General features: G+C 61.7%; 3 protein-coding genes across 20 annotated transcripts; 1 reads left to right on the top strand and 2 right to left on the bottom strand.

Annotated features, from left to right (window-relative positions):
- Positions 1–5: 5 nt before the first annotated feature.
- CPTP (ceramide-1-phosphate transfer protein) lies at positions 6–3,886 on the bottom strand. Of its 2 annotated transcripts, none has more exons than XM_074334310.2 (3): positions 3,830–3,886; positions 1,736–1,926; positions 6–1,618 (listed from the first exon to the last, which is right to left on the bottom strand). In XM_074334310.2, the coding sequence occupies exons 2-3, from the start codon at positions 1,855–1,857 to the stop codon at positions 1,096–1,098; spliced, it is 645 nt and encodes a 214-aa protein (XP_074190411.1). In that variant the 5' UTR covers positions 1,858–1,926; positions 3,830–3,886; the 3' UTR covers positions 6–1,095. The 2 variants fall into 2 exon arrangements, with proteins under 2 accessions (XP_074190411.1, XP_074190412.1); XM_074334311.2 differs by lacking the exon at positions 3,830–3,886 and adding an exon at positions 3,145–3,823.
- A 112-nt stretch (positions 3,887–3,998) lies between these two features.
- On the top strand, positions 3,999–14,570 carry INTS11 (integrator complex subunit 11). The gene is made up of 17 exons (XM_019712068.3): positions 3,999–4,172; positions 7,018–7,115; positions 7,520–7,593; positions 8,755–8,983; positions 10,876–10,974; positions 11,057–11,091; positions 11,406–11,544; positions 11,898–11,962; positions 12,291–12,480; positions 12,640–12,723; positions 13,052–13,141; positions 13,226–13,388; positions 13,483–13,590; positions 13,676–13,737; positions 13,815–13,957; positions 14,042–14,171; positions 14,300–14,570. The coding sequence occupies exons 1-17, from the start codon at positions 4,145–4,147 to the stop codon at positions 14,372–14,374; spliced, it is 1,812 nt and encodes a 603-aa protein (XP_019567627.1). The 5' UTR covers positions 3,999–4,144; the 3' UTR covers positions 14,375–14,570.
- On the bottom strand, positions 14,425–17,901 carry PUSL1 (pseudouridine synthase like 1). Of its 17 annotated transcripts, none has more exons than XM_088790039.1 (9): positions 17,558–17,787; positions 17,249–17,306; positions 16,907–17,094; positions 16,617–16,766; positions 16,357–16,527; positions 15,533–15,587; positions 15,283–15,454; positions 15,034–15,130; positions 14,425–14,867 (listed from the first exon to the last, which is right to left on the bottom strand). In XM_088790039.1, the coding sequence occupies exons 1-9, from the start codon at positions 17,632–17,634 to the stop codon at positions 14,534–14,536; spliced, it is 1,302 nt and encodes a 433-aa protein (XP_088646165.1). In that variant the 5' UTR covers positions 17,635–17,787; the 3' UTR covers positions 14,425–14,533. The 17 variants fall into 17 exon arrangements, 16 of the variants coding, with proteins under 16 accessions (XP_088646165.1, XP_074190416.2, XP_074190425.1 ...); XM_074334324.2 differs by having other exon boundaries at positions 14,561–14,867; positions 15,014–15,153; positions 17,558–17,777; XM_074334325.2 differs by having other exon boundaries at positions 14,561–14,867; positions 15,034–15,153; positions 17,558–17,777.
- Between the last annotated feature and the right edge of the window lie 277 nt (positions 17,902–18,178).

Below are 18,178 nucleotides of genomic sequence, written 5' to 3'. Positions count from 1 at the left end.
CCTGGTTCTGTAATTGTAATTTATTTAGGTAGGAAAACCCACCACCCATGTTATAATTTCCAAGGGTCCCAGAGGCTCCACTTATGCACATCTGCTGTATGGGGACACTGACCCTTGGGTGCCAAAAAGGCCCTGATCACAGTGAAGGGTCAGAGAAACAGGCCAGGCTCCCAAGGGCTCGGTGATGGCTGGGCGGGGTGTGACTGACAGCCAGCCTATTAGGCACAGGGTCCAGGACCCTCCTGGTGCCATGCGTCCTGGGTGTCCTGAGCTCCATGGGGACAGGGCAGCAAGGGGCAGGGGAGAGGGGATGCAGCTTCTTGCTGGATGCCGGGGAGGGAGAGGCCAGCTGGCCCAGCAGTCATGGGCTCCCGGGGGCTTCGGGGCTGTGCTGTGGAGACACAGCTGCCTAGGGGAGAACGGGCAGCAGTGTGGCCCCAGGAGGCAGCTGACATGTGTGCAGGCTTGTGTGTGTGGCTTCAACTCCCGGCTGTCACTGCTGAGGACACGTGGGCCCCCAGCCAACAAGGTGAGGAGCAGGGAGTGAGCTGCAGTGCCAGCTGCTGCCCAGGATCCCCTCCATGCCCTGGGGACAGTCAGTCAGGTATGGAGGGGCCAGAAGCAGCCCAGCCAGGCACACACACTGTGTGTCCCAGGCCTGAGAAGGACACGCACCAGCTGGACACATCGGCTGGCAAGGAGTCTGCACTCTCAAGACGGGTGGCTTCCTCTATTTCACAGACCGGACATGCCGGCCAGGGCAGCCCCTCAAGCTTTCGTACAAATACTGATTCTGACCCCCACCTGCCTTCTGCACTTCACCCACCTGGGTGACACCTGACTGGACACACGCTGGATTTGGCTGAGGATAAAGCTAAGATGCGCATGGGCAGAGTGAGAGGACGGGTGTGGAGCAGATGGCCAGCACCTGCTTTCTGTCTGCAGCCCAAGGGGGCCACGCTGGGCCTGTTGCTCCCCACAGGCTCAGCTCGCAGGGGGACAGTAGTGTTCCCACTTCTGGGGTGCCTGGAAAACTCCATGGCGGGATGGTCAGGCCCTGGAGGAGGGCAAGCGTGCGGCCTGGGCCGCCAGCCCCTAGGGCAGGTCCAGCAGGGCGTGCTCGGTGTAGAGCTTCTGGGAGACACTGTACACATGCTCGATGAAGGGCAGGGCTTCACCCAGCATCTCCACAGCCTGCTCAGGGGACCCCACGTTCATGGCCTCCAGGAAGACCTTGCGTGTGGGCAGCGTACAGAAGGCCATGGTGACGGCCTGGCGGATGACCCAGGGGTGGTAGGCGGCCAGTGAGGCGTTGTAGGAGTCGGTGCAGAGCACGGCGGTGCTCGCGTCCTCAGGGCTGGTGCGCAGGCCCTCCAGGAAGAGCTGCAGCCAGCGCAGCGCCCGGTGCAGCCGCAGCAGTGTCCGGCAGCCCGAGTCGGGGTGACGGGAGCGTCGCTGCAGGTCCACCAGCTGGTGGCCCACCTCATAGGCCACCATGGACTGCAGGCTGAGGTAGTGCTCCTGCTGGGGGCTGCTGCGCAGGCGCTCCAAGACCTGCACCTTTGTCATCACATCCTTGGAGATGAAGGAGAAGATGGCACCCAGGCTGTTCAGGAACCTGGAGGGGAAGGGGGTGCTCAGCTGGGTGCAGGGGGAGCCCGGCACGCGCAGGGCCACCACGCATGGGAGTGTGCCAGGAAGGCCCCGGCCCTGGGCAGCGGCCCCTTGCACGCACCTGACCAGCCCCCTCCAGCCAGCGAGGTAGTGGTCCAGCAGCACCTCCTCCTTCTCGTTGAGACACTGCTTGAAACTGACCAGGACGACTCTTAGGTTGAAGTCCGACTCCAAGTCACCCATTTTTCAATACGGACTGAGATGCGGGGGAGTCGGGCTGGTGGGTTGTCTCCCTGAGAGTCAGCTCACTCCCTGGGCAAGTGGGCAGGAGCAGCAGGGAATAAACAGCTGGGGCCCCACGGCTCCCACTGAAAGCCCACCTCACCCTGCTGGAGAAGCGCACTCAGACACACCTGCTGACCCTGCCGTGCCCTTCGCTGGGGCAGGCACCGCAGACCTGAGCCTGGCTCCTCCTTGTCACTCAGGCCTGGTACAACCACTGCTGTGTCTCACTAACAGCAGACACTGTTACGTGTGTTCCCTCGCTTACTTGGGTACTGTCTGTCTCTCTCACTGGAGTGTCTCTTCTTACTAGTTGGAGAATCATGAGCCGATCCCTCCCCAGAGCCAGGCACTCTTCTAGGCACGCGGGTGCTCAGTGACAGACAGTAAGCCCAGCCTGATCATGGCAATATTCTAGTGTGGGGTGGGGTGGGGTCAGACAATAACAAAGACGGGAAACTCCAACAGGGTAGGTAAGAGACAGTGGAGCAAGGGGATGCCGGGAGGGGCTGGCAGCCTCGATCCCCTTGCCTACAGCTGCATCCATCCCAAAAGCCAGCGCAGAGGCTGGGGGCCAGCACTTGCTGGACAGGTGAACAGACACCAGTCTTCTCACTCATACTGAAACTGTACATGTCCTGCACAGAAAGATGGCTGGGGCAAAGGTCTTCCCGCACTGTGAAGATAGCCACAGGCCCTCCCTCAACCCCGGGAACAGCCCGGAAGTGCCCTGGTACAGAGTCCTGCTCTGGACCCCATTTACATGCAAACAGTCACTCCACAAACATCCAAGCTGCTATGCACTGAGTGGGTGCCACTGAGCACCCTAGCCCTTGCCTCCCTGGGTGCCCAGGGCTGGCACTGCAGTGTGGCTCTGATGGGCGCTGGGAACTCAGCTGCACCTTACCTGGTGTCCAGGACAAACTCGCATCCCACTGGGCCTGGGGGATTCCTGTGCCTTTCGTGCTGAGTGCCCTACGGGGGCCCCCAGTGAGGGAGGCCACCCAAGCTGTGGTAAGAGCCCCACCCAGGAATAGGACACCTGGGAGCCTGTGCAGGCTCTGCCTCCCACTCTGTGGGCAGGTCACTCACCATCATAAGTCTTGGTCCTTTCATTGGGGAAAATGGGCCAGCACACTCTGCCTTGCCCACCGCCCACCACCCAAGTCTGATGGGGCCCAATGGGTGCTGAAGGCCCCAAGGCCCCAACATGCCTGGCATTGGGCGGAGCCCCGGAGGTGAGCTCACCCTGTCTCAGGTATGGGGACAGCAGTGCCTGGCTTCGGAAAATGGCTCTCCGGAGACTTCCAGCACCCCCTCCTGTCCTCAGGGCCTTGGTTTTCTGCCCTTGGGGGGCACTCAGGGCTACCTTCCTGGCCACCAGACATCCTGTGGGCCTGGCCTTCCTGCCCAGAGCCCACGCCAGCAACCAACAGGAGCTGCCAGGAGCCATTCAGTTTGGAAACAGGAAGGGCAGTGGCTGTGCAGAGGGTGGGCAGCCTGCCAGCTCTGAGAGGGTGATTCAGGGCGCTACCAAGGCTCCCCCAGGGGCAGCCTCAGCCCCAAGGTCAGGACTCAGCGAGAGGCTGTCACCCAAGTCCTGTGGCTGACATGACAGGAGTGCCCCAGGAGAAGGGGGCACCCACCCTGGCACCCCAAGCTCAGAGGGTGGGAGCGTGGCCCTGTCCAAGATGTCCTGCCAGTCTCGCCTGGGACTCGAGGCTCGGGTGGGGTGGGGCCCTGTCCTGCTCCAGCTGAGGCCCAGGGATAGGGCAGGGTCCCGGGGCCGGGGTCTGGACCGGCGGAGAAGCAGGGCCCTGCGCCGCCCCCTGCCGCACCCGGGGTCCCTCGCCCGGCCCCTCGGCGATGCTCAGGGCCAGCCGGCCGGCTCGGTTTCCCCGCGGCCGGCCCGAGCCCGCCGCACTGCGCTCACCTGCGATGCCGCCGCCGCCGCCGCCGCCGCCGCCGCCGCCGCCGTCCCCGGCGCCCCGCCCCCCACCGCTCCCAGCGCCCTCTGTCGCCCAGGATTGGTTGCCGACCGCCCAGTCAGGAGGCCGGACGCAGGGCCCGCGTATCCGGCCGACGCACCGGAAGCGTGTCCCACTGGGTTGCGCCTGCGCAGTGCGTCGCCGCATGTCCGTTTCGGGTGCTGTGGGGTTCCCGAGGTCCCGGGTGTTATCTGGACGCAGTGGGCGCGGCGGCTCGGTGAGCGCAGAGGCCCCTGCGCCTGGGCGCGCGCCTGGGCAGGATGCCCGAGATCAGGGTCACTCCCCTGGGTGAGTGAGGGGCGCTAGACCGGCGCCTCGCGGGGCAGCGTTGGCGGTGGTCTGGGGACGTGTCCCGGGGGCGCACAGGGCCGGCTGTGGGCACGGAGGCCTCGGGCCGCTGCTCCTCCCAGCTCAGGCCCTGTGTGGAGAGAAGCTCAAGGCATGGCTTTGGGGTCGCGTCCTGGCCCACTACTCTGCTGTGTCCCCAGTTTTCCTAACAGTGACATGAGGACGAGACCGCCTAAAGCGGGCCCTGAGCGACGCCGTCTCCACAGTTTACCTCCCTTTGCACGTAGACTGATGCTTCACGTAGCCTTTACTCTCTGCTTCGCCATCGGTCACTTTCCTTTCACGTCCATCTCTCTCGTGCCCGGTTGCCTGCAGCCTCCTGGTTAGAGTTTCTGGGCCGGAATTCCCGCCTGTTCTCAGGAACTTTTTTCACTTTCCCGTTCCCGAAGCCCGAGGTATAAACTGCTTTCTGTTCTCCAGAATGAATCGTTGCCACAAAGTGATGGCTGATACTACCAACCGCCTGGGTTTCAAGGAGCCGATTTTCCCGATTTCCCGACCAACTTTTCTCGGGATTTGGGAATGAAAAAGCAAAAAAAATTTTCCTAGAATGGAAAATTCCAGGCAGGAATTTCCGCCCGGAAGCCCTAGCGATAAATAGGAAAAATGTCTAAGATATATTGTGAGTAGTACATTTATTTACCATCGTGAGTATTACTGTGTTCAAGGAGCCGATTTTCCCAATTTCCCGACCAACTTTTCTGGGGATTCAGGAACGGGAAAGCGAAGACATTCACAAGAACGGGCGGGAATTCCCGCCCAGAAACTCTACTCCCGGTTACCCAACTTGGCGGTCCACCCTCAGTTCAGCCCTGGTTTTACCGGACCTCTGCAACATTTAAAAAAAAAATAGCTTTGCTTTTTGCAAAAGAAATGTGCATTTTTAAAAGCCTGAACAGTCAAAAACAGTGCAAAGGAGGAAAGATCACTCATAATCCAGAGTCCCAGAAACAACTGGGGCTGTCATTTTGGTGGCCAGCCCTCCAGATTTCTCTGGGCATTCTTCCTGCATACATCCGGTGAACTGTTCCAGCACCTGCCTCCTGCACTGGGCTGTGTCAGGAGCATCTTCCGGTACAGGTGTCCCACGCACCTCCACGTCATTTCTCATGGTGGGAGCGCTTGGTCAGAATAGCCCGCTCAGCCCCCAGGGTGGACACTGAGTTCTTGACAACCGCAGCGAACGCCCCTGCCCTTGGCCAGCAGACATCCCACGCTGCCATATGCGCTGTCACCCCAACAGCCTCTCCTAGCTGTTGGCACAGGGTCAGCTCTGGCGTCTGTGGCCCCACGCCCTCCCTGCCCCTGGCTCCTCCCCAGGGGCCTCTGCAGGAGCCTCATTCCACCCCCATTCCCATTGGGCTCCTTTTCTCACCACTCATTCTCCTTGAACAGTCCTGTCTTTTTGCTGCTTCCGTTACCCAGTCTGCACCTGGGTGTGCCCCCTAGGGTCCCTCGTCTCAGCACCATGAAAGCAGACCTGCTGCTGCTCCACTGGCTTCCCTCACCAGTTTCGGCCATGCAGCCTCCCAGGTTACCTGGGCCCCAGGGTGTTGGTACACCTGCCCCTTTCCTGGCTGTCCCTGTTCACCCTGCTTACAAGTGAAGCCTGTCGTGGTTCTGGAAGTTTCTGTGTCCCCTTCCCTTCCTGCCTTAACCTCCACGGCGCTGACGTCCATCTGATGCACTCGGTGTGTTATCCACGTGCTTGCCTAAAACGTGAGCTCCCTGCGGACTGGGTGTTTCCTTCGCGTTCTCCTGAGTCCTGCCCCCTCCTGGACTTCCCCACATCTCCTGCCCAGTTCAGGCCACTGTCTTTGCTCCCTGGGATCGTTGTGGGTCCTGCTGTGGGCAGACGGGCGGTGCCTAAGAGCTGGAACCCGGAAGGCCATCCCTGGCCTCATGCCTAGGAGCCATGTGCCCCGCTGGGGGGTTTGGCCCATGATTTCAGTGGCTTCACATCCTCATCTGTAAAGAAGGGTGGCTTGTCTCTCTCCCACAGCTGTCTGGAGGGCCTTGAGCTGGCACGTCTCCAGGACTGGAAGTCCAGCAGGGGGCAGATGGCTAAGACCCGGCCCTTGGGGAGACTGGTCCTGGTGGGGACAGGAGTGGCCTTATAGGAGATCTCAAGGCCACCACCTGTGGCTGGGCTGCCTGAGGCACGCGGGCAGAGCTCTTGGCTGGTGTCACCTGCTACTGTCATGGGCGACAAGCTTCTTGAGGACCAGCCTGCATCCTGGTCTGGGCCGTGGCCTGGTCACCATGGTGTGTGGGTGCTGATAGAGGGTCAGGGGGCCGGCAGAGGGAGGCTTATAGTGTTCAAGATGGAAAGCAGATTGTCTGCTGTCATCAGGCCTTGCGAGGTTGTGTCCATTTCCTTCTGGGACCCCAAACCCCAGAGGAGACGATGTATGGCCATCTGAGGTGGCCAGAAAGTGCCCTGTACTCAGCCCCTGGCCTCTGAGGGTGCGGGTGGGTCACAGTGGGTGGGCTGCGACCTTGAGAGGTGTAGGACTTCTTCCATCTGACCCTGGGTGGCAGAGGCCGGGCCTGAGGCTGGAGACACAGTGGGGGCCACTTGGGCGAGAACTCACTTGGAGGACTTGGTCCTTTGTCTCCTCTCTGCACATTTCCCCTGCTCATCTGCGCGTGGAGGTGGCAGTTTTCCCGCCTCATGTGTCATCCACCAGCAGCCCACTGAGGGCTCTGCAGGGACACAGGGGAGGGACAGATGGCAGTGGGCAGGGGGAGGGTTTGGCAGCACCCTGGCCTGCTCTCCCTGCAGGGGCTGGCCAGGATGTGGGCCGAAGCTGCATCCTGGTCTCCATTGCGGGCAAGAATGTCATGCTGGACTGTGGGATGCACATGGGCTTCAACGATGATGTGAGTTCCCAGAGGCACCTGCGGGGCTGGGGAGGGCCTGTCCCCAGCAACCCGGCGCTCAGAGTGTCAGGCTCTGACCCATGGGTTGGAGACAGTCTAGGCTCCTGGGTAGTGGTGGGGACAGATGAGTCTGTGTCACTGCATTGCTGGGTAGCTCCCCCACCATCACGTGACAGGTGGGGTGCCCTGCACAGGGGGCAGTCTGTACACCGAGGGGGTTTGTGGGCTACTGCAGGGTTGGTGGGTGGGCTAGGCGCACCCCAGGTTGGGCTTCTGGCTGGGTCACCGGTTCCGCCTACTCTCGGAGGCTGTGAGCAGCCCGCCGGAGTGGGCGTGCCGTGTCCAGCTGCCCCCGGAGACCCGGGCAGCCTGCTGCGCTCTGATGCTCGCTCTCGGCTCCTCAGAGGCGCTTCCCCGACTTCTCTTACATCACCCGCAACGGCCGGCTGACCGACTTCCTGGACTGCGTGATCATCAGGTGGGCCCCTGCCGGCTGCTGGTGGCAGTGCCATGCTGTGTGGGCTCACAGCTTCTCCGCCTCGAGGGCCCCCGGGAACCCCGGGAAGCCGCTTTGGGCCTGTGCCGCCGCAGGCTGTGGGTGTTGTGGGCCCGGGCTCTGTCTGAGGTTGCCTTCGAGGCTTATCCCCAGGGCTGGCCCTCCCCACTGGACGCTGGCCCCCGTGGCGGCACCTTCCTGTGTGGCCATACTTGTTCACGGCTGCTCCTTGGCGGGCTGCACTCAGCCCTGTGGTGGTGGGGCAGCGCTGTGCATGCCTGTTGCCGGTGGCCCCGAGTCGTGGACGAGAGCCCAGGTGCCCTAGGAAAATGAGGCTGCGTCAGGGCAGCTGGTCCGTGGCAGGGAGGCGGCCCCCACAGTCACAGGTGACATTTTACCCATCGAGCCCAGGCCACTCCTCGGGCCTGCTCTCACTCAGCAGCAATTGGCAGCAGTGCCGTACCACCAACCCCGGCCCCATCATCGATCGTCACAGGCCCCGTGTCCCTCCTGCCCCCACCTCAGGGCCTCCCCTCCTCTCACCCTCACGCTCCACCCAGATAGTCCACAAACCTTGCCAGGGTCCAGACCCTCTCACAACCCTGACCTTCACCACATTGCCTGGATGACCACAGAGCCCCTGCTGGTCTGCCCTCACCGGAGCCAGAGGTGCCCCATCTTGGACAGCCCTTCCTCAGATACTCGGAGGCTCCTGAGGTCTCGGTCCCTTCTTGAATTAGCGCTCGTCCCATGCGCCTGCTTTGTCTGTGGCCGGACATAGCACTGCCGTTCCCTCTGCCCCAGGGTCGTTCCAGGCTCATCCCAGTGCTGGCCGTCAGTACCTGTGCCACCCACCAAAGGTGGTGACTCTTGGTACACTGTCCCCCTAGCTGCTCTTTCTTCATGGAACGTGTCATCCTCTGGCAAACGTTTTAACTATTTGCTTATCGCTAAACTAGGTATCTAGACTGTAAAGTCCAGGAAGATAGCAGCTTTTGTTTGTGCTCACGCCTCCCTGTCCAGTCCTTAGGACAGTGCCTCTTGCACAGTAGGCACTCGGAGTGAATGAATGAACGAGTGAATGAGGAGCCCCGCTGTGCGCAGTGGCTGTGGAGGGTGGGGCTGACCGCACTGCACCCACAGCCACTTCCACCTGGACCACTGCGGGGCACTGCCCTACTTCAGCGAGATGGTGGGCTACGACGGGCCCATCTACATGACGCACCCCACCCAGGCCATCTGCCCCATCCTGCTGGAGGACTACCGCAAGGTCGCCGTGGACAAGAAGGGCGAGGCCAACTTCTTCACCTCCCAGATGATCAAGGACTGCATGAAGAAGGTGGTGGCCGTCCACCTGCACCAGACGGTCCAGGTCAGACACTGGGCCACCAGGCGGCCGTGGGTCTCTGCCCAGATTCCGCATTTGCGCGGGGTGTGGGGTGGGGTGCCTCTGCTGCTCACCCAGCTTTGTGCCTCGGTACGTGGAGGAGGCGGAGAGGGACCGGCCCATGGCACACTGGTGCCATGAGCACGGCGGGGCTGCGGGTGTGCCGCCGGCGGGGGAGGCGGAGACTGGGTGGTGAGATGGGCGAGCCCAGGGCGTCCAGCGCAGTTGGCTTCACCTCGGTCACCATTGTGTGTGGGTTAGGGAACAAAGGGCTCCCCGAGCTGGTGACATGACATTTAGTAAAGTTCCAGATTGTGCATCTGTCTGTAGGTTTTGCTTGTTACTGGGCGCCTACACATTTTGGGTCATTTTTTCCTGGTTGAACTTTGTGTCAATGTGAAGTACATATATTTATCTTTAGTGATGCTTTTTGCCTCAAAGTTGTTTTTCTGGTAACCTGGTTACACCAGTCCCACCTCCCCCCCCCCTTGGGTTAACGTTTATATAGTACATCTTTTTCTTTATTTCAACCTTTTTGTCTCTGTATGTTTTAAGTGTGGCTCTTTGAGGTAGCATGTGCTTTTTTCGTTTTTAAATCCGGCCTGATAACCTGCCCTGTAGAGTCCACGTCTAGTAAGAGCTTCGGGCTTCGCCGTACCTGGACCCTCCCACCACCTGTGTCCTTTCTCTGGCCTGTTGTTTATTGCCTTTTGTGGATTGGTTTTTTTAAACTCTTTATTTCTTCCATTATTTGGTTGGTAATTAGATAGTCTTTTAGAATTATTTAGTAGTAGATTACAAAATGCATCCCTGACGACGGAAATCTAAGGCGCCTGTCTGTTTCCTGATGGTGCAGGGGTCTCGATGTTGGCTGTGTGTCCGCCCTCCCGCGTCACACGCTGCTGTGTGTATTTGAACCCCCGCTGTGTGTGCCAGCCCTGCCCGATGCTCAGGCACCGCTGGGTGTCGTCTGTTACTCCTTCTTGCCGCTCATGTCTTCCTTGGGGGTAACTCACCTTTTGCCTGAAGAACACCGGTGTGAGCTGAAGCAGGTGGACGGCCACCTTCCTCCTCACCGTCTGCAGGTGGCTTCCTGCGCCCTCATTCTGGAAGGACTTCACCAGGCTCAAAATTCTTGGGTGGTGATTACTTTCTCTCCATACTTTGTGCATATCCTCCCGCTGCTGTTTGGAAGAGAATCCTTCTCTTGGGCTGCTTGTTGGATTATGTTCTTTTCCTTGGATCTTGGCGGGCATACTCGGTGGACCTGTGTTTTCTCCTCCCTGCTCCGGTGGGGCCTCTGGACCCCACTGTTGTCTTCAGGTTCTCCCAGGGCTGCTTCACCTGTTTTCTCCTCCAACCTGGGCCTGGGTGGCCGAGTGTTTGGTCTCACTCCAGGCTCCACTGTCCTTTTCTTTCTGGGCTTCATGCTGGCAATTTCATTGTGTGTGTTTCAATTCGTTCATGCTTTTTGGTTATGTATTAAATTCCTCCACTGAATTCTTAATTTCGTTTATTATAGTTTCTGGTTTTAGAATTTCCACTTTTCTAAATAGTTTCTGGGTTTTTGCCAGCACACTTAATCTTGTGTTTTATCTCTTTGACTTCATTAATCACAGTCCTTTTAAAGTCTGCGTCTGGAACTGCAGGGCCCTTCCATCTGCCTCCCCAGGGTGGCTTGTGTTGACCCTCTTGTTTCGTCTTTTGTGTTCGGTCACTTTTGATTGAAAGCTGATGTTGTGCGTGGAAAAACAGGAAGAAATGAAAGGCTCCGAACAACATCATGTCCTGTGCCCGCCTCCTCCCAGCCCTGTGTCCCCCACTGGCCGCCAGCCCAGCGCAGCCCGCAGACCCCAGCTCAGCCCTGTCCTCCACAGGTAGACGACGAGCTGGAGATCAAGGCTTACTACGCAGGCCATGTGCTGGGGGCCGCCATGTTCCAGATCAGGGTGGGCGCAGAGTCTGTGGTCTACACGGTGAGTGCATATGCGTGCGGCGCAGGATGGGCTGCCTGGGCAGGGCAGGAGGCACCGTCTCGAATGCTACTTTCTCTGCCAGGGCGATTATAACATGACCCCGGACCGGCACTTGGGGTAAGTTGGCTGGTGTGTTTGTTTCAGTCCGTGGAGCCCCCCCAATCCCGTCGGAGTGCACTGACCTTTGAGGATGTGCTGGGTGCCTGAGCCGTCAGCACACCAGTGTCCCCTTGTGTCCCCCATGCGAGGCAGAGTCTGTTTTTCCTGTCACTGCCCTAGTACTGCCCGTGACATCCCACTGCCTGGACCTTGCAGAGGTGGTGGCTGCCAGCCGGAGGGCCTTGGCCGTGTCCATGGCTGGGGTCCAGTTTGTTGCCCCCAGCCTGTGGCCATGTGGATTGTCCACCTTGGGCTGTGCCCCTCTGTTGTAGAGCTGCCTGGATCGACAAATGCCGCCCCAACCTGCTCATCACAGAATCCACATATGCCACGACCATTCGCGACTCCAAGCGCTGCCGGGAGCGAGACTTCCTGAAGAAGGTGCATGAGACCGTGGAGCGTGGCGGGAAGGTACCTGGCCCTCGGCAGGGGGCGGGCTGGGCACCGGGGGGGCGTTTGCTCAGCTTTGGGAAGAAAAGCTCCCCTGACCCTCTGAGGGGCACTTATCTGTCTCGTGTCCAATCCCAATGAAGAGCTGGCCAGAACATCCTATGGGGTCACGGTGGATAGACTGTGGCCCGGGCAGGGATGGGGGGCAGATGTGGGTGGGGCCTCCGTGGATGCAGCCCTAGGCCATCAGACCTGCTAGCAGAGCCTGAGAAGGTGGCCACAGGGAGCAGCTGCCCACGTACTGCGCTCTCACGTGGGATCGACCTGGGTGGGCAGTGGCCAGGGGCTCCCACGCGTGCTCCCGTTCCCCGCAGGTGCTGATCCCAGTGTTTGCACTGGGCCGCGCTCAGGAGCTCTGCATCCTGCTGGAGACCTTCTGGTAGGTACAGCGCCCTGGCTGTGTGGGAGGTAGGGAGCGGGGTGCCTGTGCCTGTGAGTGGGCCACGACGTCCCCCAGTGTCCAGCCCGATGGGTCTCCACCTTGCTCCAGGAAGAGCACAGGCTGCAGAAACCAACGCAGTACTGGTGGCTGTCAGGCGCATGCGCAGTCAGGATGCCCATATGTGGGCGCCGCCGGAGCCTGGAGGGCGCCTGCCTCCCTCCCGAGCCTCCACACAGGAGAAGCACAGTGGGTGGGGACCGCGGGGCACTCTGTTCTCCCCCCCACCTGACGCATGCGCAGGCAGGTGACACCGCCCTGCCCACAGGGAGCGCATGAACCTGAAGGCCCCCATCTACTTTTCCACGGGCCTGACGGAGAAGGCCAACCACTACTACAAGCTCTTCATCACCTGGACCAACCAAAAGATCCGCAAGACCTTCGTCCAGAGGAACATGTTCGAGTTCAAGCACATCAAGGCCTTCGACCGAGCGTTTGCCGACAACCCAGGTCCAATGGTGAGGCCCCGGCCAGCGCGAGCCTGGGTTCTTGCCTGCGGGTCTCGCGGGGGAGGGGCTCACCCGTGCTGTGGGCAAGAGGTCAGAGGGGGAGGCCTGGCCGAGTTCATGGGCAGACGTAGCGTGGGCTACCTGACTGCTCCCATGGCCACCCTGCAGGTCGTGTTCGCCACGCCGGGCATGCTGCATGCTGGCCAGTCCCTGCAGATCTTCCGGAAGTGGGCAGGGAATGAGAAGAACATGGTGAGGGGTCTGGGCCCCCTGGTGGTTCCCTGAAGGGCCTATGAGGTTGGGCAGAGGTGGGGGAGCAGAGGTTCCCCCTGGTTTGGCGACACTGCCGCTGTCTGGGGACTTGGTATCCTGGGGCCAGTGTCCCACCCAGGCAGGAAGGCCCCCACGCCCTGAGTAGCGGTCACAGCGGTCAGGCGTGGGCAGGCCCAAGCCCGCCCAGACCTACAGCGGGGCTGGTAAGCGTTCAGATTGAGGGGCAGAGAGGTGGGGTGAGGGTGTCCTGAGATACAGCCCTGAGGCCATGCAGGTGCCAGCAACTCCACCCCTTTGCCCCTTGAAGGTCATTATGCCCGGCTACTGTGTGCAGGGCACGGTGGGCCACAAGATCCTCAGTGGGCAGCGCAAGCTGGAGATGGAGGGGCGGCAGCTGGTGAGTTTCCCCCCTCTTCCGCCCCCAGCGCTCCTTGGACCCTCCCGGGTGGGTGGTGACGGCCTTGTGTGCTGTGACCTGCAGCTGGAGGTCAAGATGCAGGTGGAGTACATGTCATTCAGCGCCCATGCAGACGCCAAGGGCATCATGCAGCTGGTGCGCCAGGCGGAGCCTGAGAGCGTGCTGCTGGTGCACGGGGAAGCCAAGAAGATGGAGTTCCTGAAGCAGAAGATAGAGCAGGAGTTCCGTAGGCGCCTGCGGGCCGCTGGGCGGGGCCGGGTGGAGGGCAGGGTGGGCAGGGCCGGCCCACCTACTGAGGCTGGCCCTGCTCCCTGGCCCAGGAGTCACTTGCTACATGCCAGCCAATGGCGAGACGGTGACACTGCCCACGAGTCCCTGCATCCCGGTGGGCATCTCGCTGGGACTGCTGAAGCGGGAGATGGTACAGGGTACGAGGGAGGCAGGCACGCGGGGAGGGGCTGGGCAGGGCGGGCTAACTGCCGACGGCCCTGATTCCTGCCCCCTTTTCTGCAGGGCTGCTTCCTGACGCCAAGAAGCCCCGGCTCCTACATGGCACCCTGATCATGAAGGACAGTGTGAGTGCGTGGGGGGTGATCTCTGAGGAGTGGGGGGCAGGGGCTCCTGCGCTCCCTGACCTGCTCCTGCCCCACAGAACTTCCGGCTGGTATCCTCAGAGCAGGCCCTCAAGGAGCTGGGCCTGGCCGAGCACCAGCTGCGCTTCACCTGCCGCGTGCACCTGCACGACACGCGCAAGGAGCAGGAGACTGCCATGCGTGTTTACAGCCACCTGAAGAGGTGGGCACTGGCCCCGCCCCTCCTGGCCCTGGGGGGCGGGGTGTGAGCAGGCAGGGATGAGGGTCTTACCATGCCTCCCCGCAGCGTGCTGAAGGACCACTGCGTGCAGCACCTTCCGGATGGCTCCGTGACCGTGGAGTCCATCCTCATCCAGGCTGCGGCCCACTCAGAGGACCCTGGCACCAAGGTGCTGCTGGTCTCCTGGACCTACCAGGTATGTGGCAGAACCCAGGAGGGCCTGCGCCTGGCAGTGCGTCAGGACAGGTGGGGTCACCCTATCACCCTGGGCCATCTGGGTGGGTTGGGGAGGATCGGACGACAGCCCCCCGATTCCCACTGCAGGACGAAGAGCTGGGGAGCTACCTCACCGCCCTGCTCAAGAAGGGTGTGCCCCAGGCACCCAGCGGAGGCAGCTGACCGCCCTGCCCTTTGCCCAAGTGGAGGGACTTGGGCTTCCACTCTAGGACCATGTCTGTGCCGTGGGTTTCCCCTGTGGATGTGGAGCCCACGGCTGGCCACAGCCTTCATCCATGGGGACAGGACCATAGTGGCACATGTCTCCCCGAGTGGCCGTTTTTAGCTGAAGAAATAAACAGCCCTGGAGATCTCTTCACTTTTTATTTCTATTTTTGGGCCCGGTGTATTAATTTCCAGAACAAACAGAAATGAGGTCTGTTTGTATATATTCCCTTCTGGGTGTTCACACCTGATCTGTACACACCCTTGGGGCAGCCCCCCTGGAGCATCCAGGGCAGCAGAGACTTGGGGAGGCAGGAGGCTTGCTGTGGCCCAGTCTAGTGAGCCTGGCTGCCCTGACCTTAGCTGGGCATCTGGGGGGTCATCTGTAGTTTCAGTGCTACGGACCCCACAGAGCACTTGACAGAAGTTCTGGGGCTGCTGGAGGCAGGACCTGTGGACAGATCCTAAGTCAACTTGGGGGCAGGGGGTTCTCAGCAGGGGCTGGGGAGGCCCTCAGTCCCTGAAGCTCCCCCCTCTCAGCTTCCCTCCCCCATTGAGAACTTGCCCACAGGGCTAGGTCAGGAGGGGCTATGGCACCTGTGGGGGGGGACCTGCACCTCACTCCAGGCCGCCTGCCTTTGGGTCGCTGGTTTCCCGCCTGAGGTCTTCTGGCTGACCTGGGGCCTCCCTGCCCTCTGGCCCCTGGCTTTCCTGCTGAGCACAGGATGGATTCCCGGCTGTTAGAACAACATGAGGGCTGTGACGGCACTGCCACCAAGAGCTCCTCTTCCAGCAGGGACCCAGGCTAGGTAGAGGGCCAATCAGTGGGGTATAAGCAGGGACCTCCCCAGGCCACCTCCTCTTACCATGGTCCCTGAGGCCCCCGTATAGCACCGACTTCAGGAACAAGCCATGGGCTGGGGCCACACGTGTCTGGTGCCTGCCCAGGGGGTCCCGGCTCTCCAGAATCACCTTCACCTCAGTGGGTGTCAAAGCCCCCAGCCCCACAGCCACCAGGATCGCTGTCATCCTCCGCACCTGTGACCCAAGGGCGAGACTGCCACAGTGGCCCAAGTCCCATCCCCACACCCAGGGTGGCCCCAGGACAGACTGTACCTGTCTGTACAGGAAGGACTGGCTCTCAAACTCCAGAGTCCAGAATCGCAACCTTCTGGGGACACAAGTGCCTGTGATGTCCTAGCCCAGTTTGGCCCCAGGCAAGGGAAGCAGACTAGGCAGCGCAGGGGGCCAGGAAAGGCTGGTTCCCACCCTCTCTTCCACTCCAGGGGCCTCCACTGACCACCCACCCCTAAGGGAAACGGGTACGAGGGACACAGCTGTGCGTGGGAGGGCAGCCGAACCTTCTGGGGCCTTGCTGTGGGTGCAGGGCCCTCTAGCAAGGTGCTAAGTCCTGGTCCCAGTTCTGGGGCAGCTGAAGGAGGGGCACGCAGTCAGCTCATCTGCCAGAGACCCAAGCTTCTCGCAAGGGGCTCTTTGGCATGAGTCCAAGGCTGACCGTGTAGAAGCACTTCTCCCTTAAGTGCTTCAACCTGGGAAGGTTCTAGAAGTCAGCATCTGCCAGTGCTGAAACAGTGCTGGGTAGGGGTAGGGGAACCAGCCCCGTCAGGCTGGGCCAGAACCACTGGCCTGGTGCTTCTCCCCCAGCGGAACCTTTACAGCTGCTGCCAAGATCCATCCAGTAGGCAGTGAGCCCTGGGACAAAGGGGGCATTCTCTGTCCTGTCCCCAGCCTCAGGCTGGGGGGAGGGCACAGCTGCAGGTTCATGGGCACCATTGGATTGCCCAGCATGTCTCCAGCAGGTACATAGGGAGCCCCCAGTCCAGCCACGTCCTGCCTCTGCTCTGCCCTTGCCAGGGAAGGTGCTGCAGCTAAGTCCAGCCCCTCAGCCTCCAGGCCAGCATGCAGGCTGCCCTCCTCACCTGCTCTCCTGGGGGAGGACAAAGGGGCTGGCTGGGTCAGGGGACACTGAGGCTCTGCGCAATGTGCGCACTGAGCTAGTGGATGGGCTGCCAGCCGATTGGAAGGCGCTGAAGTCATGAGTCCCCAGGAGGTGTTGGGCGGCCTCCTGCATGGCGGCCACATCCAAATAACTGCAGGGAGCCAGGTGAACGGTCAGAAGGAAGTGGCCAGCCGGTGGGCCTGGCACCCCTCTCCCACTCACTCTCACACGCACACTCACTCTGCCCGCAGGGCCCAGCATCGGTTTCGTTCAAACACAGACAGCTGGTCAGGCCGGGGGCAGCCGGTGGCCAGGCGGTACAGGTAGGTCCTGGATGTGGCTGCGTAGCGGGCATGGAAGTCGCTGTGCACACGGAAGGCCTGCAGGACCCTGTGGGAGTAAGGTCAGGCACACCAGAGGGAGGACGGCCCACAAGTGTGCCATTACCCCAAGAAGTTCGGTCCAGACGCAGTCCTTTCTGACCCCCGCCTCTACCCGCGGTGGACGAGGGAGCACCGAGGGGTGCACACCTGATGGCGGGGTGCTTCAGGTGGGTGTTGAGGGCCTGGGTCAGGACCTCAGGTGAGAAGGGCGGCTGGCCTGAGCGGCGTTGGACGTCCAGATGCGCAGCGTTGCTCAGGGCGTGGACCCCAGCATCCGTGCGGCTGGAGATGACGAACTTGACCGGCACCACCGATTTCAGCCTCTCTGCGGCCTCCTGCGGGGACAGCCGGCGGCGGCGGGGCGGAAACTCAGGGCAAGGACCAGAGTAGCGAAGGACCGCTCCCTGTGCTTCCAGAGGCGCTGTGCTCCCATCTGCCCCTCCCCGGGATCGTCCTCCTCCATCCGGGCGAAAGACCAACAGAGCTCACCTCCAGGTAGTTCTGGACCCCGACGGCGCGCTGGGCGCCCCTGACGGCCGCGACACCACTGTGGGCACAGGTGGACGCAGGTCAGCGGGCGGAGACCTTCCCGCCCGGGTCCCGCTCTAGGCGGCCAACTTGGCCATTCCTTCCCCTGTGCCGGAGCCCGAGGCCGGAGGTGCGAATCCTAAATATAACTCTGGCCCTCCCCTCGGGCGCCAGGTCACCCGCCGCCCTCGGTGTCAAGCTCCGGTGCTTCCCGAGGCGCCGGGTTGCACGTGGGGGTCTCGGGCACGGAGGGAGATCCGGAGGACGTACTTAAAGTCTGTGCCCAAATACTGGAAATACACGAGGTAGCGTGCCCGCACGGTGCCCGCAGCCGGACCCGAGCCCATGGTGGGGCGGGACCGGACGGAGAGGCGCCGGGCGGAGGCGGAGCCGGACCCGGCGGAGTTGAGGGCCACACGTGGGCCCTGCGCGCGTGCGCACGCAATCTGGCCATACACCCGGCACCCCGGTTGTGCCTGCGCCTGCGCCTTTACATTCGCCCCGCCCCGATAGCGGGGCACACCCACCCCTTGGCCGCAAAGGGCGGGGGAATGGAGGCGGGGTCAGACTTAGGGAACGGATGCAAAGTGTGGGCGCGCTGCAGAGCGCGTGGCCCGACTCGTGCAGCGGTGTCTCGGGAGAGGCTCTCACAGCCACCCGCTGACCCGCACACCCCCGCGTACGTGCATTCAGCCTACCCAATCACTCACTGTCCCCCATTCTCGCGGAGCGTGTCCGTCCCCCGCGTTCCGGCCAAGCGGGTTTTGCAAACGCCCGGAGTTGCGCAACAGCGGGGCCCGCGCCCTCCCCAAGCCCCGCGGCCCCGGCTACGGCTACCGAAGCCTCACTGTTGCTAGGCCCTACTTTTCCAACCCTGAGTTGCCCGGGAAC

Source organism: Rhinolophus sinicus, chromosome 14, assembly GCF_057876585.1.
Source record: "Rhinolophus sinicus isolate RSI-liver-muscle chromosome 14, RSI-T2T, whole genome shotgun sequence".
NCBI lineage: Eukaryota > Metazoa > Chordata > Mammalia > Chiroptera > Rhinolophidae > Rhinolophus > Rhinolophus sinicus.
The sequence above is the reverse complement of the archived record's forward strand: the minus strand, read 5'-3'. Positions and strand labels throughout refer to the sequence as shown.